Source organism: Chiroxiphia lanceolata, chromosome 14 (genome assembly GCF_009829145.1).
Source record: "Chiroxiphia lanceolata isolate bChiLan1 chromosome 14, bChiLan1.pri, whole genome shotgun sequence".
Taxonomy (NCBI): domain Eukaryota; kingdom Metazoa; phylum Chordata; class Aves; order Passeriformes; family Pipridae; genus Chiroxiphia; species Chiroxiphia lanceolata.
The window spans coordinates 3,488,218-3,515,698 of NC_045650.1; the positions used below are offsets into that span (position 1 = coordinate 3,488,218).

Sequence of the window (27,481 nt, forward strand, 5' to 3'; positions counted from 1 at the left end):
CTCTGAATGACACCAAAGGCAGTGCATACCAAAGCTTTCATTCCTTCAGGCATTACTTCTCCAACAGCCACAGGTTCCTTCTCCACTTCTTCCTCTTCGTTCTCCTGTCCAGAGTCAGAGGGAGCCAGCAGAGGTTCTGGTGTCGCTGTTGTGTCCTGGGGACAGTCAGTAGAGTCAGGGACAGTCACCTGTCTGTCCCTCGCAAGGTTGGATAGTTTCACACCGCTTTAATCTGTTTACACATGAGAAACCAGCCTAGACATGCACTTGGTCCTACGGGCCTCAGTTCTACAGTGCGCATGTCCCAGGCCAATTTAACTGTCTAGCAAATTAGGGGAGTTGAAATCCCTCCACAGTCCCAGCTGCCTCTCAGTGGCAGAGCATTACATCGCATTGTCCCAAATTTGCTCTCTCTACCAACTAGTTAGACAGTGCTGCATATTGCTCTGACTTCGATGTCCCACCATGGCTAAAAGCAGCAAACAATCTTCTGCCTGCAAACCCAGACCTTCCCCTGTTGAAAAGCTCTTGAACAGAAAATGAGAAAAGAGCCAGGGATCCCTTGGCTGCTTCTGCTGCTGCTGCTGCAAAGGCACTGACGTGGACTTTCTTTCATGGACTTGCTTTCGGCCTCTCAGGCTGGCACTCTGTTGGAGCAGGCCAAACTCACAGTTCTACTGTGACCCTCTACTTCATCATCTTCACCATCTTCAGAGCACAAAGGGTGCATAGTCACCCAGTTCTTGACTTCATTTTCTTGTTCAGGCCCTGATATGCTCTTCTGCAAACAATCTAGGCCTTGCCTTGACAAAAGACTAAACATTTCTACTGGATTCGCGGGTAGGAGTGAGATAGGGCACATAGAACGGGGTAAGAGGGTTAAGGAATGTGTAAACTAAGGCTGCTACAGGGAAAGGGACAAGGGAGTGAGGGTTGCTGCTTTTAAAATCTACTTCTAAAACTCACAAGGCTAACAAATATTGGAAAAATAAAAAACCATTAGGGGCTTAAGGCATCAGTAGAGTCCGGGACAGTCACCATTCTGTCCCTTGCAAGGTTGGATAGTTACACACAATAACAAAAGGCTCATTTGACACAAGGCCACTTCCAACTTCAGTTTGCTTAGATTTTCTCAACTACCTTGTGCAGACGGGCAGATAACCCCAGGGCACAGTTATTGCTGTGTGTCCTGCAAGGGACACTCTGGCTCAACTTGGAAGTTCAAAACCCCTTTTCCAGGTGTCACTGGTTGGGCTGAAGCACCATGACATGGCAGCACTCCAGCCCTCACACTCTTCAGCCGTGAAAAGCAAGCTTGCTCTCATCACAAGTTCTAAATCACACCAAAGGCAATGCTAATGTGCTGTGGCAATTACTGATTTAATAGCTTCAGGCTCTGCGGCTCCAACAACAGCCACGGGTTCATTGTCCACTTGCTCTTCTTTACCCTCTTGTCCAGAAAGAGAGGGAGCCAGCAGAGGTTCTGGTGTCACGTTTGTGCCCTGGGGACAGTCAGTAGAGTCAGGGACAGTCACCATTCTGTCCCTCGCAAGGTTGGACAGTTACACGCAATAACAAAAGGGTCATTGGACGCAAGGGCCCGGCCAATTTCTTGTTCATTGTTCATGGATTTTCTGAAATAGGCCCTGTGGAGGGGCAAGTACGTCCAGGGGACAGTTTCTCCTGTCTCCTAGGAATCCTGCACGGCAATCTAAAGCCTAAACAGGGTCAAACCCCCTTTTCCAGGTGTCAGGGGCTGGGCTGAAGCACCGTGTCATGGCAGGGCTCCAGCCCTCACACTCTTCAGCCATGCATGGCAAGCACTGTCTGCTCAGGAACTTGCAGCTCTGATTGACACCCAAGGCAGTGCGTACCAAAGCTGGCACTTACTGATTTCATTCCTTCAGGCTTTGCTTTGACGTTTTCCTTCTCTGCTTGCTCTTCTTTACCCTCTTGTCCAGAAACAGAGGGAGCCAGCAGAGGTTCTGGTGATGGTGTTGTGAACCTCTCTGCACGGGAGCTCCTGGCTGCATCGAGCAGAGGACTCATGTTGGCGAGACTATCGGATTTTTCTAAAAATGGATGCTGCCCAAAGGAAAAAACAGAGAAAGAAAGGAGCCATTACTTTCCAAATGCAGTTTCCCACAGGCTCCAGCGGGATTCCTCTGGTTACCAGCAGTACACATCAGGAGGACTGAGGGCACCATCTACACCTCCAACTTCATGTCCAGGTCCTTGCTATCCCAGGCAAACATGGCCCATAAGGCCATTAATCAATTTCTCAAGGTGTCTTCAGCAAGGAGCTTTGCCTTGCCAGTGCTCGGGAATGCCACTTGCTGTCTCGGGCCTTTTTCCATTTCAGAAAACTCAAAGGACTCCCTTAGGTTCGTCTTCTCTAAAGACTTGGGCTATTTTAGTTGTGAAAACTGCTGAGGAGCATAAGCCCCTCCTCGGGAAATTCCCGTACCTCTAAGCAAGGTCAATGCCAGGCCTGTGTGTTGTTCTGAAGAGCACTGAGGTGGAGGTTCTCAGCACCCAGACAAGAGCAGGGACACAAGGGGCAGAGCGCTGATGGACTCAGCTCTGGCTTGCAGGGAGAGCAGTGTCTGCATTCCACCCCTGCCCCTCCAAGTGCCGGCTGCCACCTTCCTTCCCAGCAGGGACAGCCCAGCGGCACCTTCTGCAGCTCCCTCTCTCTGCCACAAAACCTGCCAGAACCCTGGAGCACTTCTGGCCTGCTTGAATGTGCCAGGCAGCAAATGGGGCTTGGACAAGGCCCGCTCAGCTGTCCCTCCTTGGGTGGCAGAAACCTCGAAGAGTGGGGCAGGAGGGACAAACTGGGTCCCCTCTGAGGCTCACAGTGAGCTCCCCACAGCCCCTTCCTTCTCCCAGGCCATTAATACTCCGACCACTTGGCTGGGACTGCTTCCTTGGGTCCCCCTCCTCCAACACCATTTCAGCCTCTGGACCTGCTATTATTCTACTCCAGGTCTTTTGCCACCAGGTACAACCAAGTGTCCTCCCAAAGTACAAGCCAGGGCCACAGACAGGACCAGATGGTGGAAGACCTTTCCTTGGAGGAAACGTTCTGAGCAACTTGGTCTAGTTGAAGATGCCCCTGCTCGTTGCAGGGGGGTTGGACTAGATGCCACTTAAAGGCCCCTTCCAAGCCAAATTATTCTGTGATGCTACTTAGTTATCATTTGAAAAGCACCAAGACTGGAGATTAGTAGGAGAGGAGGCTTCCTGATGCCTCTGAGTTTAGCTGATGATAAAGCCCATCCCTGGACAGCTGTTTCACCTGCAGCCACTTTGCTTGCAGAAGCAGCCTGGTAGGCCATCGGGGCCTCACATGCCCGTTCAGGCAAGGCTGCAGGAAGGAAGGGAACACAGGAGACAGGTTTCTCGGAGTCTCCAGCTCGGGTGGCACGTCCTTAGGCTTGGGACAAAGGAAACACAAGACAGCCATTAACCATCCCTCCCCGAGGGGAAGAGCTCCAGCAAAGTCCTTGCTTTCTGAGAGTTGACCTGGGGCTTCTCCAGGAGCCGTAATCAACATTAGGACAAAACAAATACTGCTAAAATATTAGGAACTTGCAGCTCTGAATGACCCCAAAGGCAGTGCTAACCAAAGCTTTCATTCCTTCCGGCACTACTTCTTCAACAGCCACAAGTTCCTTCTCCTCTTCTTCCTCTTCATTCTCCTCTTCATTCTTCCTCTTCATGACTCCTGTCCAGAGTCAGAGGACCCGAGACGACCACCCGAGAGAAGTGGGCAGGTGCCAGAAGACGTGTCCGGAGATTGGCATAGAACAGCGCCCACTCTGGGGTAGTTCATGAATATGTAAACCCGTGCGATGGATCTGGATGACCTACGGGGAGAAAACGGGAGCCGTGAGGGGGGAGCGGTGGCGCGTGTCAGGCGGAGTCATCCGCCGCGCGTCCGGCAGCGTAATAAAGAAGTAGCGGCTTAATAGCGCCTGTGGCTCTTGAGTTTTACTAGCGTCGCCTTTTCCCGGCATCAGTGAGGCCTCAGCTGAGCTGGGGTGACCCCCAGGCTGAAGCAAAACCGCTGGGGGCTGAAGCAGCAGGGCACAAGGGCTGAGATGAGAATGGCTCTGGGCTTAGACAAAACCGGCTGCAGCTGAGGCGGGGGCGGGGCCCAGTTCTGAGGCAGAAATGGCTGTGGGTTGAGGCAAAACCGGCTGCGGGCTGAGGGGAAAATTGGTGCGGGCTGAGGTGAAAACACCTGAGGGCTGAGGCAAAACCAGTTGCCGATGAGGCGGGGCGGCCCCCAGACTGAGGCAGCAGCGGCGACGGTTCTCAGCCTGGGCCATGCGGTGGGGCGGGGGGAAGAGGCCAGGCACTGAGCACAGTGGCCAGGAGTCTCCCTACAGCTCCCCGGCCCCACGCAGTCCCGCTCCCGATTTGAAGGAAGCCCCAGTTCCCCCCCCCCCCCTTTCCGTTTTTCCTTGAAGTTTTTCCTTCCCCAATTCGAAACCATACCAAAACCCCCATCAATGGGACTTCCCAGCTATGAATAACAACAAAAGCTTATTTAAAAATGAAGTGGCTGCAAAGATCAGTCTAGATATGTGCCACCGCCCGGTGGGGAAGGAAATAAGGACGCGACACTGCACAGAAAGGTCCGACAAGATAGAGGAGGGGGTGCAATGACTACTTTACTAAGAGGAACGAGGACTTAGATAGGGTTGAGGTGAGGGAGGTCCGATAATCGGGGCGGAGCATGGGACGGACATCTCAGGGTGCCACAGGATTGGGGAGTAGGGAGAAGGAGGGAGGAACCTGGGAGGAGTCAGGTGTCTGGGGCCAATGGGAGCTCACTCCGCACTGCGGCATTTTCTGGCCAATCAGTGTGGGATGAGCGGGAAAGCAGGGGAGAGTACGGGAGAAAACAACTTTTGGTGGAAAATAACAGGGGACAAGTTCAGGCACGTCTGGGGTAGTACAAGTGAAGGGGATTGATAGAGAGATATATGTGTGGGTACATTAAACTGGGTTCAGAACTGGGGTAAAAACATGGAAGTCCATAAGTTGGTGTTTTCCTCAAGCAGCATTCAGGTCTCTGCAAGCTTGGAAACGCTGCCATTCTGTTTCTTGTTCCTCCACAGTTACGTTGGCTATTTTCCAAGTCCTTCTTTCCTCTGCCTCCTTTGCCAGTGGAGGCATTTCAGTGTCGGGAAAGGAGACTTCTTCAGGTTGTGGTTCTGCAGCAGCACCTGCCATTGCAGAGCTCTTGAGGATCTGTGGCAAGAATTAGTTTATGTCAGAAAGGTGGCTTGCAGAGGTGCCCCGAGATCCTATTTCAAAGGCAAACCCTTTGGAAGACTTGGCCACAAGTTGGGCTCTTAAACTGTCTCTTGCTGCCCACTTCACCAGGTGAATGGACGAGAAGAAAAGAGTGGATTTACACGAGTTCATGGGCAGTTTCCTCTTCAATTTTCATGCATTTTTGAACTGTGCAGGTGGGGCAGGTATCCCCAAGGGACAGTTTCTCCTGTCTTCCTGTCTCCTGCAAGGGACCCTGACTCAACCTGGAAGTTCAAAACCCCTTTTCCAGGGGTCAGTGGCTGGGCTGAAGCACCATGTCATGGCACCACTCCAGCCCTCACACTTTTTAGGCCCAAAGACCGAGCGCTGTCTGCTCAGGAACTTGTAGCTCTGAATGACACCAAAGGCAGTGCTAATGTACTTTGGCACTTACTGATTTCACTCCTTCAGGCTTTACTTTGACAACTTCCTTCTCTGCTTTCTCTTCTTTACCCTCTTGTCCAGAATCAGAGGGAGCCAGCAGAGGTTCTGGTGCTGGTGTTGTGGATCTCCTGGCTGCATCAATCAGAGGAGCCATCTCATCAAGACTCTTGGATTTTTTTAAAAATCGATGCTGCACCGAAAACGAAAGACAAACGAAAGGAGCCATTACTTTCCGAATGCAGTTTCCCACAGGCTCCAGCGGGATTCCTCTGGTTACCAGCAATACACATCAGGAGGACTGAGGGCACCATCTACACCTCCAACTTCATGTCCAGGTCCTTGCTATCCCAGGCAAACATGGCCCATAAGGCCATTAATCAATTTCTCAAGGTGTCTTCAGCAAGGAGCTTTGCCTTGCCAGTGCTCGGGAATGCCACTTGCTGTCTCGGGCCTTTTTCCATTTCAGAAAACTCAAAGGACTCCCTTAGGTTCGTCTTCTCTAAAGACTTGGGCTATTTTAGGTGTCAAAACTGCTGAGGAGCATAAGCCCCTCCTCGGGAAATTCCCGTACCTCTAAGCAAGGTCAATGCCAGGAGGATGCAGGCCTGTGTGTTGTTCTGAAGAGCACTGAGGTGGAGGTTCTCAGCACCCAGACAAGAGCAGGGACACAAGGGGCAGAGCACTGATGGACTCAGCTCTGGCTTGCAGGGAGAGCAGTGTCTGCATTCCACCCCTGCCCCTCCCTGTGCTGGCTGCCACCTTCCTTCCCAGCAGGGACAGCCCAGTGGCACCTTCTGCAGCTCCCTCTCTCTGCCACAAAACCTGCCAGAACCGTGGAGCACTTCTGGCCTGCTTGAATGTGCCAGGCAGCAAATGGGGCTGGGACAAGGCCCGCTCAGCTGTCTCTCCTTGGGTGGCAGAATCCTCGAAGAGTGGGGCAGGAGGGACAAGCTGGGCCCCCTTTGAGGCTCACAGTGAGCTCCCCACAGCCCCTTCCTTCTCCCAGGCCATTAATACTCCGACCACTTGGCTGGGACTGCTTCCTTGGGTCCCCCTCCTCCAACACCATTTCAGCCTCTGGACCTGCTATTATTCTACTCCAGGTCTTTTGCCACCAGGTACAACCAAGTGTCCTCCCAAAGTACAAGCCAGGGCCACAGACAGGACCAGATGGTGGAAGACCTTTCCTCGGAGGAAAGGCCAAGAGAGATGGCACTGGAGAAGAGAAGGTGCCAGGGAGAGCTTATTGTGGCCTTTCAGTCCTTCAAGGGGACACATCTTTTTGCAGGGCCTGTTGCAATGGGACAAAGGGTCATGGTTTTCAAGTGGAAGAGGATAGATTCTGGTTACATCCAAGGAAGTCATTGTTTAGAATGAGGGTGCTGAAACACTGGCACAGGAAGTGGATACCCCACCCCTGGTCAGGTGGGACAGGGCTCTGAGCAACCCGGTCTAGTTGAAGATGTCCCTGCTCATTGCAGGGGGGTTGGACTAGATGCCACTTAAAGGCCCCTTCCAAGCCAAATTATTCTGTGATGCTACTTAGTTGTCATTTGAAAAGCACCGAGACTAGAGATTAGTAGGAGAGGAGGCCTCCTGATGCCTCTGAGTTTAGCTGATGACAAAGCCCATCCCTGGACAGCGCTTTCACCTGCAGCCACTTTGCTTGCAGAAGCAGCCTGGTAGGCCATCGGGGCCTCACATGCCCGTTCAGGCAAGGCTGCAGGAAGGAACGGAACACTGGCGGTGGATTTCTGGGAGTCTCCAGCTGGGGTGGCATGTCCTTAGGCTTGGGACAAAGGAAACACAAGACAGCCATTAACCATCCCTCCCCGAGGGGAAGAGCTCCAGCAAAGTCCTTGCTTTCTGAGAGTTGACCTGGGGCTTCTCCAGGAGCCGCAATCAACACTAGGACAAAACAAATACTGCTAAAATATTAGGAACTTGCAGTCTGAATGGCATCAAAGGCAGTGCATACCAAAGCTTTCATTCCTTCAGGCATTACTTCTCCAAAAGCCACAGGTTCCTTCTCCACTTCTTCCTCTTCGTTCTCCTGTCCAGAGTCAGAGGGAGCCAGCAGAGGTTCTGGTGTCGCAGTTGTGTCCTGGGGCCAGTCAGTAGAGTCAGGGACAGTCACCAGTCTGTCCCTTGCAAGGTTGGATAGTTTCACACCACCTTAATCTGCTTACCCATGAGAAACCAGCCTAGACATGCACTTGGTCCTACGGGCCTCAGTTCCACAGTGCGCATGTCCCAGGCCAATTTAACCGTCTAGCAAATCAGGGGAGTTGAAGCCATGCTAAAGCCAGATATGCTGCCCCCAGGAAAAAACACTACTCACCTCTGGGGAAATCCATCACCAGGCAGGACCCGTCTGGAGAAAAATATAAATTTGATGAAAGGAGCACAAAATCATGAACTGCAGCACAGATTTTCCGAAACACTTCAGCAAAGCTGTGCTGCAGTCCAAGGGGCACAGCCCCTTGGGGGAGGGAAAAGAAAAACCGTCTCTAGTTAGCAAGCTCTCCACTGAGAGCTCCTCGATCTGTAAACTCCTCTGGGACGCCCGTTCACAAGCTCTCCGCTGAGAAATCCTCAATCCGATGACTCCTCTGCGACGAGATCGCGACGAACTGCACCACAAGCCGAGGCCCTTGGTGCCTGAATGAGAGCGTTCCACGGACACTGCAGGAGAGTTATGGGGTGTTGTGCAAGTGCCCTAGGCAGTACAGAGTCCAGGTATGCCCATAGCTCAGTAACACACTATCTATATACAACGGTCATAATTCTACAGTACATTGTGTGTCTATATATTGTATAAATTTGCACACCCCCCATATAATGCTCCCACATTTAATAATCTCCCTGATGTCAGTTGTGCCGTTTCATGGGGAGCCTCCAAGCCATGAGGATCCGCCCTTTTGTCGGGCCTCTCCCAGGGAAGGCTGTCACCCTCTGTGTCAGCCTCAGTTCCCAGGGCAGAACTGGGATGCCTAAAGGACACTCACCTGAGCACAAGGCTGTGGAAGAGCCCAGCTGCCTCCCCCTCTGTCCAGAGTGGCACAGACACTGCCGACCTTTCCCAGGAGCTACGAGGCAACCAAGAGGTCAAGAGGCATCGCCAGAAACGACTCCATCACTCTGCTCTCCTTTGCCCTTCTCGAGTGCTGCGCAGACCCAAGGTGGCAAATCCCATCAGTCCGTGCATTTCCATGCCTGGCCACGATTCCCCTCTGGAGCAGCCCACAGCCAGTTTGTCTCTGAGTCTGGAAGATTAGTCTGGTCCCAGAAAGATGCAAGCACCCCGGGCTGGGCTCCTTCCAGCCTGGCTCTGCGCATGCTGAGGCTGCTCTGCGCTCTGCCAGGGCTCTGCGGGGGCTCAGCCCCTCACACTGCTGCTCTGAAAGCCTCGCATCAGACGTGCCCTTTCGGAGCACATGGGCTGACCTTCTGCTTTTTCAGCTGAGGAAGACTCTCATCCAGGCAGAGAGATTGCAAGTAGTCATACAAACCCAGTTGTCAAGAGCTCAAACACTCTACGGTCCCAGTTGAACACCTGTACCCAACGGGGTGATTTGTCTACCCCACTCTCCATCTGGTTGTGTCTGGACTTGCAACTGCACTTTCTTCCTCATATAGAAGTACCACGACTGGGCAGAAGCAGGCCAGTGGGATGTATTGCAAAGGCAATGTGGTCTGGAGCCGATGAATGAAAGAAGGCCTTCCCCAGTTCCAAACCATACCAAAACCCCCATCAATGGGACTTCCCAGCTATGAATAACAACAAAAGTTTATTTAAAAATGAAGTGGCTGCAAAGATCAGAGTAGACACGTGCCACGGCCCAGCGGGGAAGGAAATAAGGACGCGACACTGCACAAAAGGGTCCCACAGACGAGAAGGAGGGAGTGCAATGTCTATTTTATTAAGAGTAACAAGGACTTCTATAGGGTTCAGGTGAGGGAGGTCCAATAACCGGGGCGGAGCATGGGACGGACATCTCAGGGTGCCACAGGACTGGGGAGTGGGGAGTAGGAGGGAGGAACTTGGGAGGAGTCAGGTGTCTGGGGCCAGTGGGAGCTCACTCCGCACTGCGGCATTTCCTTCTTTCCTCTGCCTCCTTTGCCAGTGGAGGCATTTCAGTGTCAGGAAAGGAGACTTCTTCAGACTGTGTTGCTGCAGCAGTGCCTGCCATTGCAGAGCTCTTGAGGATCTGTGGCAAGAATTAGTTTATGTCAGAAAGGTGGCTTGCAGAGGTGCCCCGAGATCATATTTCAAATGCAAACCCCTGGGAAGATGCTGTTGGCCACAAGTCGGGCTCTTAAACTGTCTTTTGCTGCCCACTTCACCAAGTGAATGGACGAGAAGAAAAGAGTGGATTTACACAAGTTCATGGGCAGTTTCCTCTTCAATTTTCATGGATTTTTGCACTGTGCAGAAGGGCAGGTATCCCCAAGGGACAATTTCTCCTGTCTCCTGTCTCCTGTCTCCTGCAAGGGACCCTGACTCAACTTTTCCAGGTGTCAGTGGCTGGGCTGAAGCACCATGTCATGGCAGGGCTCCATCCCTCCCACTCTTCAGTCCCAAAGAGCAAGCGCTGTCTGCTCAGAAACTTGCATCTCTGAATGACACCAAAGGCAGTGCTAATGTACTTTGGCACTTACTGATTTCACTCCTTAAGGCTTTGCTTTGATAACTTCCTTCTCTGCTTTCTCTTCTTTCCCCTCTTGTCCAGAATCAGAGGGAGCCAGCAGAGGTTCTGGTGCTGGTGTTGTGGATCTTCTCCTGGCTGCATCAATCAGAGGAGCCATCTCGTCAAGACTCTTGGATTTTTTTAAAAAAGGATGCTGCACCCAAAATGAAAGAAAAACGAAAGGAGCCATTACTTTCCAAATGCAGTTTCCCACAGGCTCCAGCGGGATTCCTCTGGTTACCCTGGAAATCTGTTTCACCTGCAGCCACTTTACCTTCAGCAGCTTCCTGGCCGTCCATCGATGCTTCGCATTCTGGTTCAGGCAGGACTGCAGGAATGAATGGAACACAGGAGACAGGTTTCTGCGAGTCTCCTGCTGGGGTGGCATGTCCTTAGGCTGGGACAGAAGAGACACCAGACAGCCATTAAGCATCCCTCCCTGAGGGGAAAGAGCTCCAGCACAGGCCAGTCCTTGTTTTCTGAGAGTTGACCTGGGGCTTCTCCAGGAGCCCTGATCAACATTTGAGTTTAAGGAAGCAGAGAATTTTCAGCATCCAGACCAGTCCTGCTAATTGCCTTCATCTCTTTTTGCTGCCTTCTGCAAGGCAAATGCAATCCAAAAGAAGTCTTCCAAGAAAAGTCAGGAACCTTTTTCTGAAAGACTGGAAGACTGACATTTTCCATAATTGTTGCCTTCCTCAGGAATTAACTGTGCAGCATTTAACTTGGTTTCAGCTCTCAGTCATGGGGTTTTATCCCGGTATACCTTCCTGGGCCATTGCACACTCCTTTGGTGTAAGAGTGGGTCATTTCATTTTAGGGAATTAGCCTCTGAAACTGGAAACTTGAAAATACATTGGCTTACTACAAGGAGCTGTGCTAGAACCTACTTTTAGAAATGTACTGGCTAATGCATAATTGTGGCAGTACTAGAAGCAGTGACCTGCCCTGAAAGGCTCAGGTAAGCAGTGGGCACTGGTCCAAGTTTGAAAAGACTTCTGGCCTGCAGATACCCTTGGAATGCTTTTCACAGTAATTCTCCAACAGGAGAATCCTGCTGCTGAAAAATTCCTGCCATTGGGAGATCCAGCTGCAAGGGAGTTCAAAGAGCACAGGAGGAATTCAAGCATTGTTGGAGGCCAGAATGGCCCATTTCTGCACTGGCACATGTCGCTTCTCCTGTGAGCAGATGTGCTCCAGGACACTTTTAGACGTGGGCCTTGGTGGGACTAGCTCAAGCTGATGGGAGTGGGAGAAAGATATGGCTCAGGGGAGAAAGGCAGGGCTCTCTGACAGTATTTGCACCTTACCTGTGTAGGACCATCCACCATTTCTAGTGCCGTGATGCCAAGGGCCCAGATGTCCACTTTGGCATCGTATCTGTCTCTTCTCAACATTTCTGATGCCATATAGAAAGGAGTTGCAAAAAATGACCTCCATGTCTTCCGCTGGGGCTGAAGCCAAGCACATAAGCCAAAATCAACTGCAGAAAAAAGAAATAGTGTTAAAACCAGCTTGAATTATGAAAGCAAGCACAAGAATTCCCCACTCTCAGTCTGAGAGCACAGTGTTGAATCTGGCTGGAAGAGTGGCTGTGCTCTGTTTCCTCTGGAAGGGACAAACCCAAACCAAAGGCACTCTTGACAGCCTCATCCTCTCTAGAGCTCTCTGCACATTGCAACTCTGCTCTCAGCTTACAGCTGGGCACTCCCACCAGCACCACTTCTGGGGAACTGGCAGGCACTCAAAGGTAACCCCAGACCCTGCCTCCCGGGAACGCTGTGCCTGACCAAGAACACCTACTCAATTTGACAGATCCATCCATTCCCAGAAGAATATTGTCACTTTTGATGTCTCTGTGGATCACTCGATTTGAATGAAGGAAGTCCAGGGCTTTCAGGCACTGAGATTAAACAAAGAAATGAGAGGAAAAAATTAATTAGGCTGATTTTATCGCACAAAAAAGGAAATGGCTCTAAAAGATCAAATTTCCAGGGGACACATCAATTGCAGACATACCTCAAGTGGCAAAGTTTAGAAAAATAAATAAATTGAAATTAAACTAGAAAGGAAAGTACAACAACATTATAGGAGGATAATAACAGAGTACAAGAAATGCAGTGAGACTGGCAGGCCGTTCACTTGGATGCTCTTTTCTTTTCCACATCATAACAGCGACACAGAAACAAAGCTCTGAACAGGAAATCACTCCTGTTCTTACCACCTTTTGCAAAGAACCATCCTGTCCAAGCTGTCAGAAGCAAGGGCAGCATCCCTTACCTCCCGACTGATAGAGGCTATCATCTCTTCCTCAAGAGCTTGTTTGGAAATGACATCGCCTAAGGTGCATCCCTCCACATATTCCATCACCAGCCAGAGTTCTTCATTGAAAAGGTAGCTGAAAGAAGAAACCCACAGCATGGAGATGAATGGGCACAGCTCAATGACCTTAGGGGAAAGACTGCAGTTGAGTTTTCTTGCCAGGTCACTTGTAAATGAAGAGAGAATCTGAGCAGGCTAAATGAGAAAGGCTCATCTGTGGAAAAGGAGATGTCTTAGATGGCAAGCAAGGCAAAAATGCAGTTTAGTGACAGCAGAGAGAAATCTGGAGCCAGGACGTTGCCATCAGCTGCTTCATCATCTTAACTCATCCCTTCCAGCCTGAACTCCAGGAAGCAGGCAACACAGACTTCTCCACGGGAGAAGAGTGTGCACCACTGAGGGCAGATGTTGGTCAACCCCTTGGAAAGCATTGCATAAAGTGCATTCAGAAAGAGGGAAAACCATTTAAACACTGGCACACTATGTGGTTGTGCAAACAAGAGCCTAGTCTTCCTGGCATCCACAGCAACAGAAAGTAGAGGGAAAACCCCAAGGGCAATAATTTCTAGGAGGGTTTATCAGCACGTATCATTAAGGCACAGAAAAGATGATCAGTTTGAAAAAAACCAGACCCCAAAAGAAGAGGGAGGTAGTGAACTGAAGGGCTGTGGCTTTAGGAAGACATGGCAGATGCAGGTTTTGGAAGACACGCTTCAAACTACCTATACCAGAAAAGGCCAAGGCAGACACAAGGCAAGCTCCTCCCATCCACTGCAGGTGGAGGAGTTGAGAAATAATGAAGAGCTCCATGTTCTTCCAGTGACCAAAGGCTTTTTAGGCTTTGGCTTGCAGTGTGTCAATGATGGGATAATCGCAGAACCACTCACCTGTCTATATAGCGAATGATATTGGGGTGCCTCACGCTACTCAAGAGTGAAACCTCAGTTACAACTAGCTCCCTTTTGTTCTTTCTGTCGCGGAGAAAAATCTTCTTGATGGCCACCTAAAAGGAGATTGAAAGTCACAGACTTGAGAAGTCTGTTGCATGGGACCACAATGCACATGGAGCAGGTGTTTTTGGAATGATGGAGCCAGGGTGGGCCAAACTGCCTGGGATTAGACACCAGAGCTTCTTAACTGACAGGACAAGAGACGATTCCTCCACTCGCCCTTGTGTGCCAGTTACAGGACACATGGCTAGAGACATTTTGCCTTGTAAACTCTGGACAAATGGTCTGCAAACAATCAATCCATAATGGGGGAAATCCCATCCTAAAAGGTCATGGAGGTTTCACAAAAAAAGATACAATCCCTGCACTTTGTAACATCTTGAAGTTGAATTTTGCAACTCTAAAGAACGTTTTTAACCCAGTTCCTCTTTGCAATTCTTTTCTGGGTTTGAAAAGGAAGAACCCATTCTAGGGTATTTTATGGATGTGCCCGGGGTTATGAGCAGCGCTCAGGGCCTTTCGATCCCTTGCAGACTCCTGTGTAAGTGCACTTCCCAAGTGCAGCCCTGCAGCTGGGGAAGGAGCCACCAAGTAGCTGATGCATTAGCATAGTCAGTAAATAAGTCTGAGCAAAGGTGTCCTTCTCTGAAAGATACCGCTGCCCTCCTTGCGTTCTTTTGGGGACTTAATAAGGACAAGGTCTGTCCAAACTGTGCGTTGCAGGCTGACACTTGTCTGCCCTCAGAGGAACAGTCTGTGCAGCAAAGATCTCGTGGCCACCCAGAGCTGTGGCCACAGCTCCCAGCGGAGGGGAAAGCACTGGAGAGCTGCAAAATCTGCCGGGGGTGCTGGCCCTTACCTGTCCTCCTGTGGCAATGTCAACTCCTCGGAAAACAGTTCCAAAAGTCCTAGAAACAGAGCAGCAGCCAAGAAAGGAGAAGGTGTTTAGGCCCTGGGCGAGAAAGCCAACCCAGAGAGCAGAGCTCTGCTGCCCAGAGTGTTTATAAAACACTCAGCTTCAGCCAGCAGCCCAGCAGCCCAGCAGCCCAGCAGCCCTCTGCCATGCAGGGTGGCCAGGAGAAAACATAGGACATACTCCACGTCCTGCTCCTTGTTACAGGCAAGAGACTGCCAGCATCGAGTTGTCTTTGACAATGCCTTCTGACCACAGTTATTAAATACTGATCAGGACTGACAGACAGGAGGATGTAAGCCCAGGGTCTGCCCATGTTTGCAGCTTGCCCGACTGCATGCTTGATATGACACCAGCAAAATCCCTGGCCCCTGGTTTTATGGAAGTAGCTGAGATTGGACTTACCCTTGGCCAATTTGCTGCTGTAAAGTGTATTTCTTCGCAGGGTTCTCCTCCCTCACAATGCCCTCTGAAAGAAACAACATGAAAGATGCTAATGTGAAGCAGAGATACCACCTTCCAGCAGATCTGAAAGGCAGCCCCGCTGTGCGGGGCTGTGAGCCCTTTGTAGTCAGCTGGTAACAACAATCACAAGAACAACAGAGGGAGCTCTGAAGCACAGATGGCTCCACAAACACTCTGTTCCTTTAGTACAGCTAAAGTTGACATGTATACCATGGACTGCTCTACTAGAAGGGAAATACATGATACGTACTGAGATCGGCGAGGTAAATACTTGTTAGTGAGGATATCAGTCGTGGCTGGTCTGAGCTTTTTCTCCCTGTGCTGGTTTCCCCAGAGCTTTTCTTCCCAGTGCTTGTTTTCTGTGTGCATTTTTTCCCAATGCCTCTTTTGCCAGTGCTTGTGCTTGGCATTTCAGTGTTGGGCAAGGAGACTTCTTTAGGTTGTGGTTCTGCAGCAACACCTGCCATTGCAGAGCTCTTGAGGATCTGTGGCAAGAATTAGTTTATGTCAGAAAGGTGGCCTGCAGAGATGTCCTGAGATCACATTTCAAATGCAAACCCCTGAGAAGATGCTGTTGGCCACATGTCAGGCTCTTAAACGGTCTTTTGCTGCCCACTTCACCAAGTGAATGGACGAGAAGTAAAGAGTGGATTTACACGAGTTCATGGGCAGTTTCCTCTTCAATTTTCATGCATTTTCTCAACTAGGTTGTGCAGAGGGGCAACTACCCTCTAGGGCACAGTTATTGCTGTGTGTCCTGCAAGGGACACTCTGACTCAACTTGGAAGTTCAGAACTGCTTTTCCAGGGGTCAGTGGCTGGGCTGAAGCACCATGACATGGCAGGGCTCCATCCCTCCCACACTTCAGTCCCAAAGAGCAAGCGGTGTCTGCTCAGGAACTTGCAGCTCTGATTGACACCAAAAGCAGTGCTAATGTACTCTGGCACTTACTGATTTCACTCCTTCAGGCTTTGCTTTGACAACTTTCTTCTCTACTTGCTCTTCTTTCCCCTCTTGTCCAGAAACAGAGGGAGGCAGCAGAGGTTCTGGTGCTGGTGTTCTGGGTCTTCTGACTGCATCAATCAGAGGAGCCATCTCGTCAAGACTCTTGGATTTTTTTAAAAACTGATGCTGCACCGAAAAACCAAAGAAGAACAAAAGGAGCCATTACTTTCCAAATGCAGTTTCTCACAGACTCCAGTGGGATTCCTCTTGTTACCAGCAATACACATCAGGAGGACATAGGGAACTATCTAGACCTCCATGTTTCCTCTAAGGAAAGGCCAAGAGAGATGGCACTGGAGAAGAAAAGGTGCCAGGGAGAGCTTATTGTGGCCTTTCAATTCTTCAAGGGGACACATCTTTTTGCAGGGCCTGTTGCAATGGGACAAAGGGTCATGGTTTTCAAGTGGAAGAGGATAGATTCTGGTTACATCCAAGGAAGTCATTGTTTAGAATGAGGGTGCTGAAACACAGGCACAGGAAGTGGATACCCCACCCCTGGTCAGGTGGGACAGGGCTCTGAGCAACCCGGTCTAGTTGAAGATGTCCCTGCTCGTTGCAGGGGGGTTGGACTAGATGCCACTTAAAGGTCCCTTCCAAGCCAAATTATTCTGTGATGCTACTTAGTGGTCATTTGAAAAGCACCAAGACTGGAGATTAGTAGGAGAGGAGGCCTCCTGATGCCTCTGAGTTTAGCTGATGACAAAGCCCATCCCTGGACAGCTGTTTCACCTGCAGCCACTTTACCTTCAGCAGCTTCCTGGCCGTCCATCGACGCTTCGCATTCCGGTTCAGGCAGGACTGCAGGAAGGAACGGAACACAGGCGACAGGTTTCTGCGAGTCTCCAGCTGGGGTGGCACGTCCTTAGGCTTGGGACAAAGGAAACACAAGACAGCCATTAAGCATCCCTCCCTGAGGGGAAAGAGCTCCAGCACAGGCCAGTCCATGCTTTCTGAGAGTTGACCTGGGGCTTCTCCAGGAGCCCTGATCAACACCGAGCTTAAGGAAGCAGAGAATTTTCAGCATCCAGACCAGTCCTGCTAATTGCCTTCATCTCTTTTTGCTGCCTTCTGCAAGGCAAATGCAATCCAAAAGAAGTCTTCCAAGAAAAGTCAGGAACCTTTTTCTGAAGGACTGCAAGACTGACATTTTCCATAATTGATGCCTTCCTCAGGAATTAACTGTGCAGCATTTAACTTGGTTTCAGCTCTCAGTCATGGGGTTTTATCCCAGTATACCTTCCTGGGCCATTGCACACTCCTTTGGTGTAAGAGCGGGTCATTTCATTTTAGGGAATTAGCCTCTGAAACTGGAAACTTGAAAATACATTGGCTTCCTACAAGGAGCTGTGCTAGAACCTACTTTTAGAAATGTACTGGCTAATGCATAATTGTGGCAGTACTAGAAGCAGTGACCTGCCCTGAAAGGCTCAGGTAAGCAGTGGGCACTGGTCCAAGTTTGAAAAGACTTCTGGCCTGCAGATACCCTTGGAATGCTTTTCACAGTAATTCTCCAACAGGAGAATCCTGCTGCTGAAAAATTCCTGCCATTGGGAGATTCAGCTGCAAGGGAGTTCAAAGAGCACAGGAGGAATTCAAGCATTGTTGGAGGCCAGAATGGCCCATTTCTGCACTGGCACATGTCGCTTCTCCTGTGAGCAGATGTGCTCCAGGACACTTTTAGACGTGGGCCTTGGTGGGACTAGCTCAAGCTGATGGGAGTGGGAGAAAGATATGGCTCAGGGGAGAAAGGCAGGGCTCTCTGACAGTATTTGCACCTTACCTGTGTAGGACCATCCACCATTTCTAGTGCCGTGATGCCAAGGGCCCAGATGTCCACTTTGGCATCGTATCTGTCTCTTCTCAACATTTCTGGTGCCATATAGAAAGGAGTCCCAATGAAAGATCTCCGTTTCTTCTCCCAGGGTTGAAGCCAAGCACAGAAGCCAAAATCAACTGCAGACAAAAACAAGTATGTTAATACCAGCTCAAATTATGAAAGCAAGCACAAGAATTCCCCACTCTCAGTCTGAGAGCACAGTGTTGAATCTAGCTGGAAGAGTGGCTGTGCTCTGTTTCCTCTGGAAGGGACATACCCAAACCAAAGGCACTCTTGACAGCCTCATCCTCTCTAGAGCTCTCTGCACATTGCAACTCTGCTCTCAGCTTACAGCTGGGCACTCCCACCAGCACCACTTCTGGGGAACTGGCAGGCACTCAAAGGTAACCCCAGACCCTGCCTCCCGGGAACGCTGTGCCTGACCAAGAACACCTACTCAATTTGACAGATCCATCCATTCCCAGAAGAATATTGTCACTTTTGATGTCTCTGTGGATCACTCGATTTGAATGAAGGAAGTCCAGGGCTTTCAGGCACTGAGATTAAACAAAGAAATGAGAGGAAAAAATTAATTAGGCTGATTTTATTGCACAAAAAAGGAAATGGCTCTAAAAGATCAAATTTCCAGGGGACACATCAATTGCAGACATACCTCAAGTGGCAAAGTTTAGAATAATAAATAAATTGAAATTAAACTAAAAAAGAAAGTACAACAACATTATAGGAGGATAATAACAGAGTACAAGAAATGCAGTGAGACTGGTAGGCCGTTCACCTGGATGCTCTTTTCTTCTCCACATCATAACAGCGACACAGAAACAAAGCTCTGAACAGGAAATCACTCCTGTTCTTACCACCTTTTGCAAAGAACCATCCTGTCCAAGCTGTCAGAAGCAAGGGCAGCATCCCTTACCTCCCGACTGATAGAGGCTATCATCTCTTCCTCAAGAGCTTGTTTGGAAATGACATCGCCTAAGGTGCATCCCTCCACATATTCCATCACCAGCCAGAGTTCTTCATTGAAAACGTAGCTGAAAGAAGAAACCCACAGCATGGAGATGAATGGGCACAGTTCAATGACCTTAGGGGAAAGACTGCAGTTGAGTTTTCTTGCCAGGTCACTTGTAAATGAAGAGAGAATCTGAGCAGGCTAAATGAGAAAGGCTCATCTGTGGAAAAGGAGATGTCTTAGATGGCAAGCAAGGCAAAAATGCAGTTTAGTGACAGCAGAGAGAAATCTGGAGCCAGGACGTTGCCATCAGCTGCTTCATCATCTTAACTCATCCCTTCCAGCCTGAACTCCAGGAAGCAGGCAACACAGACTTCTCCACGGGAGGAGAGTGTGCACCACTGAGGGCAGATGTTGGTCAACCCCTTGGAAAGCATTGCATAAAGTGCATTCAGAAAGAGGGAAAACCATTTAAAAACTGGCACACTGTGTGGTTGTGCAAACAAGAGCCTAGTCTTCCTGGCATCCACAGCAACAGAAAGTAGAGGGAAAACCCCAAGGACAATAATTTCTAGGAGGGTTTATCAGCACGTATCATTAAGGCACAGAAAAGATGGTCAGTTTGAAAAAAAACAGACCCCAAAAGAAGAGGGAGGTAGTGAACTGAAAGGCTGTGGCTTTAGGAAGACATGGCAGATGCAGGTTTTGGAAGACATGCTTCAAACTACCTATACCAGAAAAGGCCAAGGCAGACACAAGGCAAGCTCCTCCCATCCACTGCAGGTGGAGGAGTTGAGAAATAATGAAGAGCTCCATGTTCTTCCAGTGACCAAAGTGGCTTTTTAGCCTTTGGCTTGCAGTGTGGTAATGAACCTCGACGTGATAATCCCAGAACCACTCACCTGTCTATATAACGAATGACATTGGGGTGCCTCCAGTAACTCAGGACCACAACCTCAGTTACAACTAGTTCCTTTATGTTCTTTCTGTCGAGAACAAAAATCTTCTTGATGGCCACCTAAAAGGAGATTAAAAGCCACAGACTTGAGAAGTCTGTTGCACGGGACCACAATGAACATGGAGCAGGTGTTTTTGGAATGATGGAGCCAGGGTGGGCCAAACTGCCTGGGATTAGACACCAGAGCTTCTTAACTGACAGGACAAGAGACGATTCCTCCACTCGCCCTTGTGTGCCAGTTACAGGACACATGGCTAGAGACATTTTGCCTTGTAAACTCTGGACAAATGGTCTGCAAACAATCAATCCATAATGGGGGAAATCCCATCCTAAAAGGTCATGGAGGTTTCATAAAAAAAGATACAATCCCTGCACTTTCTAACATCTTGAAGTTTGATTTTGCTGTTCTAAAGAACGTTTTTAACCCAGTTCCTCTTTGCAATTCTTTTCTGGGTTTGAAAAGGAAGAACCCATTCTAGGGTATTTTATGGATGTGCCCGGGGTTATGAGCAGTGCTCAGGGCCTTTCGATCCCTTGCAGACTCCTGTGTAAGTGCACTTCCCAAGTGCAGCCCTGCAGCTGGGGAAGGAGCCACCAAGTAGCTGATGCATTAGCATAGTCAGTAAATAAGTCTGAGCAAAGGTGTCCTTCTCTGAAAGATACCGCTGCCCTCCTTGCGTTCTTTTGGGGACTTAATAAGGACAAGGTCTGTCCAAACTGTGTGTTGCAGGCTGACACTTGTCTGCCCTCAGAGGAACAGTCTGTGCAGCAAAGATCTCGTGGCCACCCAGAGCTGTGGCCACAGCTCCCAGCGGAGGGGAAAGCACTGGAGAGCTGCAAAATCTGCCGGGGGTGCTGGCCCTTACCTGTCCTCCTGTGGCAATGTCAGCTCCTCGGAAAACAGTTCCACAAGCCCTAGAAACAGAGCAGCAGCCAAGAAAGGAGAAGGCGTTTAGGCCCTGGGCGAGAAAGCCAGCCCAGAGAGCAGAGCTCTGCTGCCCAGAGTGTTTATAAAACACTCAGCTTCAGCCAGCAGCCCAGCAGCCCAGCAGCCCAGCAGCCCAGCAGCCCTCTGCCATGCAGGGTGGCCAGGAGAAAACATAGGACATACTCCACGTCCTGCTCCTTGTTACAGGGAAGAGACTGCCAGCATCGAGTTGTCTTTGACAATGCCTTCTGACCACAGTTATTAAATACTGATCAGGACTGACAGACAGGAGGATGTAAGCCCAGTGTCTGCCCATGTTTGCAGCTTGCCCGACTGCATGCTTGATATGACACCAGCAAAATCCCTGGCCCATGGTTTGGTGGAAGTAGCTGAGATTGGACTTACCCTTGGCCAATTTTCTGCTGTAAAGTGTATTTCTTCATAGGGTTCCCCTCACTCACATTGTCCTCTGAAAGAAACAAGATGAAAGATGCTCATGTGAAGCAGAGATACCACCTTCCAGCAGATCTGAAAGGCAGCCCCGCTGTGCGGGGCTGTGAGCCCTTTGTAGTCAGCTGGTAACAACAGCAACAACAACAACAATAACCACAACAGCAGAGGCAGCTCCGACGCAGAGGTGGCTCCACAAAGACTGATTTTCCACAGTCTTTTGAGGGTTTACCTTGACAGGAAACCAAGCCCATGGAGGAATGCTCAAGGGAGACGAAATCAGAAAAGAACAGGCACCAATGCAAGAGTTTGTTGTCTCCAAAAATTAAGGAGAGCTGGAGCAACAGAGCCCTATTTTCTTGGAGAGAAACACTCCGTGTGATTCAGCAGAAGGAATAGCCACAGTGCTCTGTTGCTTCCTCTCTTCCTTTAGTAGAACTAAAGCTGACATGCATACCATGGACTGCTGTACCAGCCAGGAAATACATGATACGTACTGAGTTGAGCAAGGAAAAGTCGTGTTAGTGGGGACAGCTTTGGTGGTCGGTCCATGATTTTCTTGGGAATGCTTTCCTTCCGAGTGTCTCCTTTGCCGGTGCTTGTGCTTGGCATTTCAGTGTTGGCAAAGGTGACTTCTTCAAATTGTGGTGCTGCAGCAACACCTGCCATTGCAGAGCTCTTGAGGATCTGTGGCAAGAATTAGTTTATGTCAGAAAGGTGGCTTGCAGAGGTGCCCCGAGATCCTATTTCAAAGGCAAACCCTTTGGAAGACTTGGCCACAAGTCGGGCTCTTAAACTGTCTTTTGCTGCCCACTTCACCAAGTGAATGGACAAGAAGAAAAGAGTGGATTTACACGAGTTCATGGGCAGTTTCCTCTTCAATTTTCATGCATTTTCTCAACTAGGTTGTGCAGAGGGGCAACTACCCTCTAGGGCACAGTTATTGCTGTGTGTCCTGCAAGGGACACTCTGACTCAACTTGGAAGTTCAGAACTGCTTTTCCAGGGGTCAGTGGCTGGGCTGAAGCACCGTGTCATGGCAGCACTCCAGCCCTCACACTCTTCAGCAATGCATGGCAAGCACTGGCTGCTCAGGAACTTGCAGCTCTGAATGACACCAAAGGCAGTGCGTACCAAAGCTGGCACTTACTGATTTCATTCCTTCAGGTTTGGCTTTGATGTTTTCCTTCTCTGCTTGCTCTTCTTTCCCCTCTTGTCCAGAAACAGAGGGAGCCAGCAGAGGCTCTGGTGCTGGTGTTGTGACCCTCTCTGTAAGGAATCTTCTGGCTGCATCGAGCAGAGGACTCATGTTGGTGAGACTACCAGATTTTTCTAAAAATGGATGCTGCCCAAAAGAAAAAACAAAGAAAGAAAGGAGCCATTACTTTCCAAATGCAGTTTCCCACAGGCTCCAGCGGGATTCCTCTGGTTACCCTGGACAGCTGTTTCACCTGCAGCCACTTTACCTGCAGCAGCTTCCTGGCCGTCCATCGATGCTTCGCATTCTGGTTCAGGCAACAATGCAGGAATGAATGGAACACAGGAGACAGGTTTCTGCGAGTCTTCAGCTGGGGTGGCATGTCCTTAGGCTGAGACAAAAGACACAAGGCAGCCATTAAGCATCCCTCCCTGAGGGCAAGAGATCCAGCACAGGCCAGTCCTTGTTTTCTGAGAGTTGACCTGGGGCTTCTCCAGGAGCCCTGATCAACACCGAGCTTAAGGAAGCAGAGAATTTTCAGCATCCAGACCAGTCCTGCTAATTGCCTTCATCTCTTTTTGCTGCCTTCTGCAAGGCAAATGCAATCCAAAAGAAGTCTTCCAAGAAAAGTCAGGAACCTTTTTCTGAAGGACTGCAAGACTGACATTTTCCATAATTGTTGCCTTCCTCAGGAATTAACTGTGCAGCATTTAACTTGGTTTCAGCTCTTAGTCATGGGGTTTTATCCCAGTATACCTTCCTGGGCCATTGCACACTCCTTTGGTGTAAGAGCGGGTCATTTCATTTTAGGGAATTAGCCTCTGAAACTGGAAACTTGAAAATACATTGGCTTCCTACAAGGAGCTGTGCTAGAACCTACTTTTAGAAATGTACTGGCTAATGCATAATTGTGGCAGTACTAGAAGCAGTGACCTGCCCTGAAAGGCTCAGGTAAGCAGTGGGCACTGGTCCAAGTTTGAAAAGACTTCTGGCCTGCAGATACCCTTGGAATGCTTTTCACAGTAATTCTCCAACGGGAGAATCCTGCTGCTGAAAAATTCCTGCCATTGGGAGATCCAGCTGCAAGGGAGTTCAAAGAGCACAGGAGGAATTCAAGCATTGTTGGAGGCCAGAATGGCCCATTTCTGCACTGGCACATGTCGCTTCTCCTGTGAGCAGATGTGCTCCAGGACACTTTTAGACGTGGGCCTTGGTGGGACTAGCTCAAGCTGATGGGAGTGGGAGAAAGATATGGCTCAGGGGAGAAAGGCAGGGCTCTCTGACAGTATTTGCACCTTACCTGTGTAGGACCATCCGCCATTTGTAGTGCTGTGATGCCAAGGGCCCAGATGTCCACTTTGGCATCGTATTTGTCTCCTGTCAACATTTCTGGTGCCATATAGAAAGGAGTCCCAATGAAAGATCTCCGTTTCTTCTCCCAGGGGTGAAGCCAAGCACATAAGCCAAAATCAACTGCAGACAAAAACAAGTATGTTAATACCAGCTCAAATTATGAAAGCAAGCACAAGAATTCCCCACTGTCAGTCTGAGAGCACAGTGTTGAATCTAGCTGGAAGAGTGGCTGTGCTCTGTTTCCTCTGGAAGGGACATACCCAAACCAAAGGCACTCTTGACAGCCTCATCCTCTCTAGAGCTCTCTGCACATTGCAACTCTGCTCTCAGCTTACAGCAGTGGGCTGGGCACTCCCACCAGCACCACTTCTGGGGAACGTGCAGGCACTCAAAGGCAACCCCAGACCCTGCCTCCCGGGAACGCTGTGCCTGACCAAGAACACCTACTCAATTTGACAGATCCATCCATTCCCAGAAGAATATTGTCACTTTTGATGTCTCTGTGGATCACTCGATTTGAATGAAGGAAGTCCAGGGCTTTCAGGCACTGAGATTAAACAAAGAAATGAGAGGAAAAAATTAATTAGGCTGATTTTATTGCACAAAAAAGGAAATGGCTCTAAAAGATCAAATTTCCAGGGGACACATCAACTGCAGACATACCTCAAGTGGCAAAGTTTAGAATAATAAATAAATTGAAATTAAACTAAAAAAGAAAGTACAACAACATTATAGGAGGATAATAACAGAGTACAAGAAATGCAGTGAGACTGGCAGGCCGTTCACCTGGATGCTCTTTTCTTCTCCACATCATAACAGCGACACAGAAACAAAGCTCTGAACAGGAAATCACTCCTGTTCTTACCACCTTTTGCAAAGAACCATCCTGTCCAAGCTGTCAGAAGCAAGGGCAGCATCCCTTACCTCCCGACTGATAGAGGCTATCATCTCTTCCTCGAGAGCTTGTTTGGAAATGACATCGCCTAAGGTGCATCCCTCCACATATTCCATCACCAGCCAGAGTTCTTCATTGAAAAGGTAGCTGAAAGAAGAAACCCACAGCATGGAGATGAATGGGCACAGCTCAATGACCTTAGGGGAAAGACTGCAGTTGAGTTTTCTTGCCAGGTCACTTGTAAATGAAGAGAGAATCTGAGCAGGCTAAATGAGAAAGGCTCATCTGTGGAAAAGGAGATGTCTTAGATGGCAAGCAAGGCAAAAATGCAGTTTAGTGACAGCAGAGAGAAATCTGGAGCCAGGACGTTGCCATCAGCTGCTTCATCATCTTAACTCATCCCTTCCAGCCTGAACTCCAGGAAGCAGGCAACACAGACTTCTCCATGGGAGGAGAGTGTGCACCACTGAGGGCAGATATTGGTCAACCCCTTGGAAAGCATTGCATAAAGTGCATTCAGAAAGAGGGAAAACCATTTAAAAACTGGCACACTGTGTGGTTGTGCAAACAAGAGCCTAGTCTTCCTGGCATCCACAGCAACAGAAAGTAGAGGGAAAACCCCAAGGACAATAATTTCTAGGAGGGTTTATCAGCACGTATCATTAAGGCACAGAAAAGATGGTCAGTTTGAAAAAACCAGACCCCAAAAGAAGAGGGAGGTAGTGAACTGAAGGGCTGTGGCTTTAGGAAGACATGGCAGATGCAGGTTTTGGAAGACATGCTTCAAACTACCTATACCAGAAAAGGCCAAGGCAGACACAAGGCAAGCTCCTCCCATCCACTTCAGTTGGAAGAGTTGAGAAATAATGAAGAGCTCCATGTTCTTCCAGTGACCAAAGTGTCTTTTTAGCCTTTGGCTTGCAGTGTGTCAATGAACCTCGACGTGATAATCCCAGAACCACTCACCTGTCTATATAGCGAACGATATTGGGGTGCCTCACGCTACTCAAGAGTTCAACCTCAGTTAAAACTAGCTCTCTTTCGTACTTTCTGTTGGGAACAACAATCCTCTTGATGGCCACCTAAAAGGAGATTAAAAGCCGCAGATTTGAGAAATCTGTTGCACGGGACCACAGCGCACATGGAGCAGGTGTTTTTGGAATGATGGAACCAGGGTGGGCCAAACTGCCTGGGATTAGACACCAGAGCTTCTTAACTGACAGGACAAGAGACGATTCCTCCACTCGCCCTTGTGTGCCAGTTACAGGACACATGGCTAGAGATATTTTGCCTTGTAAACTCTGGACAAATGGTCTGCAAACAATCAATCCATAATGGGGGAGATCCCATCCTAAAAGGTCATGGAGGTTTCACAAAAAAAGATACAATCCCTGCACTTTCTAACATCTTGAAGTTTGATTTTGCTGTTCTAAAGAACGTTTTTTAACCCAGTTCCTATTTGCAGTTCTTTTCTGGGTTTGAAAAGGAAGAACCCATTCTAGGGTATTTTATGGATGTGCCCGGGGTTATGAGCAGCGCTCAGGGCCTTTCGATCCCTTGCAGACTCCTGTGTAAGTGCACTTCCCAAGTGCAGCACTGCAGCTGGGGAAGGAGCCACCAAGTAGCTGATGCATTAGCATAGTCAGTAAATAAGTCTGAGCAAAGGTGTCCTTCTCTGAAAGATACCGCTGCCCTCCTTGCGTTCTTTTGGGGACTTAATAAGGACAAGGTCTGTCCAAACTGTGTGTTGCAGGCTGACACTTGTCTGCCCTCAGAGGAACAGTCTGTGCAGCAAAGATCTCGTGGCCACCCAGAGCTGTGGCCACAGCTCCCAGCGGAGGGGAAAGCACTGGAGAGCTGCAAAATCTGCCGGGGGTGCTGGCCCTTACCTGTCCTCCTGTGGCAATGTCAACTCCTCGGAAAACAGTTCCACAAGCCCTAGAAACAGAGCAGCAGCCAAGAAAGGAGAAGGCGTTTAGGCCCTGGGCGAGAAAGCCAACCCAGAGAGCAGAGCTCTGCTGCCCAGAGTGTTTATAAAACACTCGGCTTCAGCCAGCAGCCCAGCAGCCCAGCAGCCCAGCAGCCCTCTGCCATGCAGGGTGGCCAGGAGAAAACATAGGACATACTCCACGTCCTGCTCCTTGTTACAGGCAAGAGACTGCCAGCATCGAGTTGTCTTTGACAATGCCTTCTGACCACAGTTATTAAATACTGATCAGGACTGACAGACAGGAGGATGTAAGCCCAGTGTCTGCCCATGTTTGCAGCTTGCCCGACTGCATGCTTGATATGACACCAGCAAAATCCCTGGCCCATGGTTTGGTGGAAGTAGCTGAGATTGGACTTACCCTTGGCCAATTTGCTGCTGTAAAGTGTATTTCTTCATAGGGTTCCCCTCACTCACAATGCCCTCTGAAAGAAACAAGATGAAAGATGCTCATGTGAAGCAGAGATACCACCTTCCAGCAGATCTGAAAGGCAGCCCCGCTGTGCGGGGCTGTGAGCCCTTTGTAGTCAGCTGGTAACAACAGCAACAACAACAACAATAACCACAACAGCAGAGGCAGCTCCGACGCAGAGGTGGCTCCACAAAGACTGATTTTCCACAGCCTTTTGAGGGTTTACCTTGACAGGAAACTAAGCCCATGGAGGAATGCTTAGAGAAGACAGAAATCAGAAAAGAACAGGCACCAATGCAAGAGTTTGTTGTCTCCAAAAATTAAGGAGAGCTGGAGCAACAGAGCCCTTATTTTCTTGGAGAGAAACACTCCGTGTGATTCAGCCAAAGGTTTAGTGGTTTTGAATGCACTAAGTTAAGTGCATTAAAAATTAAATTTTGACAATTAAATTGAG

General features: G+C 49.4%; 1 protein-coding gene across 1 annotated transcript in view; it reads right to left on the reverse strand.

Annotated features, from left to right (window-relative positions):
* Positions 1 to 27,481, reverse strand: part of LOC116794030 — an 84,458-nt gene that overhangs the window by 24,856 nt on the left and 32,121 nt on the right. The window contains exons 18-45 of the mRNA XM_032702346.1: positions 26,977 to 27,040; positions 26,518 to 26,566; positions 25,595 to 25,710; positions 24,658 to 24,775; positions 24,181 to 24,280; positions 23,681 to 23,853; positions 22,634 to 22,771; positions 22,333 to 22,527; positions 21,681 to 21,870; positions 21,139 to 21,202; positions 20,672 to 20,720; positions 19,750 to 19,865; positions 18,812 to 18,929; positions 18,335 to 18,434; positions 17,842 to 18,014; positions 16,806 to 16,928; positions 16,008 to 16,187; positions 15,307 to 15,541; positions 14,997 to 15,060; positions 14,538 to 14,586; positions 13,616 to 13,731; positions 12,687 to 12,804; positions 12,210 to 12,309; positions 11,717 to 11,889; positions 3,302 to 3,439; positions 1,891 to 2,085; positions 1,377 to 1,502; positions 30 to 155 (exon numbers count right to left, since the gene is read on the reverse strand). Of these exons, the coding sequence (XP_032558237.1) occupies positions 30 to 155; positions 1,377 to 1,502; positions 1,891 to 2,085; positions 3,302 to 3,439; positions 11,717 to 11,889; positions 12,210 to 12,309; positions 12,687 to 12,804; positions 13,616 to 13,731; positions 14,538 to 14,586; positions 14,997 to 15,060; positions 15,307 to 15,541; positions 16,008 to 16,187; positions 16,806 to 16,928; positions 17,842 to 18,014; positions 18,335 to 18,434; positions 18,812 to 18,929; positions 19,750 to 19,865; positions 20,672 to 20,720; positions 21,139 to 21,202; positions 21,681 to 21,870; positions 22,333 to 22,527; positions 22,634 to 22,771; positions 23,681 to 23,853; positions 24,181 to 24,280; positions 24,658 to 24,775; positions 25,595 to 25,710; positions 26,518 to 26,566; positions 26,977 to 27,040 (3,506 nt within the window). The remainder of the gene's footprint in view (positions 1 to 29; positions 156 to 1,376; positions 1,503 to 1,890; positions 2,086 to 3,301; positions 3,440 to 11,716; positions 11,890 to 12,209; positions 12,310 to 12,686; positions 12,805 to 13,615; positions 13,732 to 14,537; positions 14,587 to 14,996; positions 15,061 to 15,306; positions 15,542 to 16,007; positions 16,188 to 16,805; positions 16,929 to 17,841; positions 18,015 to 18,334; positions 18,435 to 18,811; positions 18,930 to 19,749; positions 19,866 to 20,671; positions 20,721 to 21,138; positions 21,203 to 21,680; positions 21,871 to 22,332; positions 22,528 to 22,633; positions 22,772 to 23,680; positions 23,854 to 24,180; positions 24,281 to 24,657; positions 24,776 to 25,594; positions 25,711 to 26,517; positions 26,567 to 26,976; positions 27,041 to 27,481) is intronic.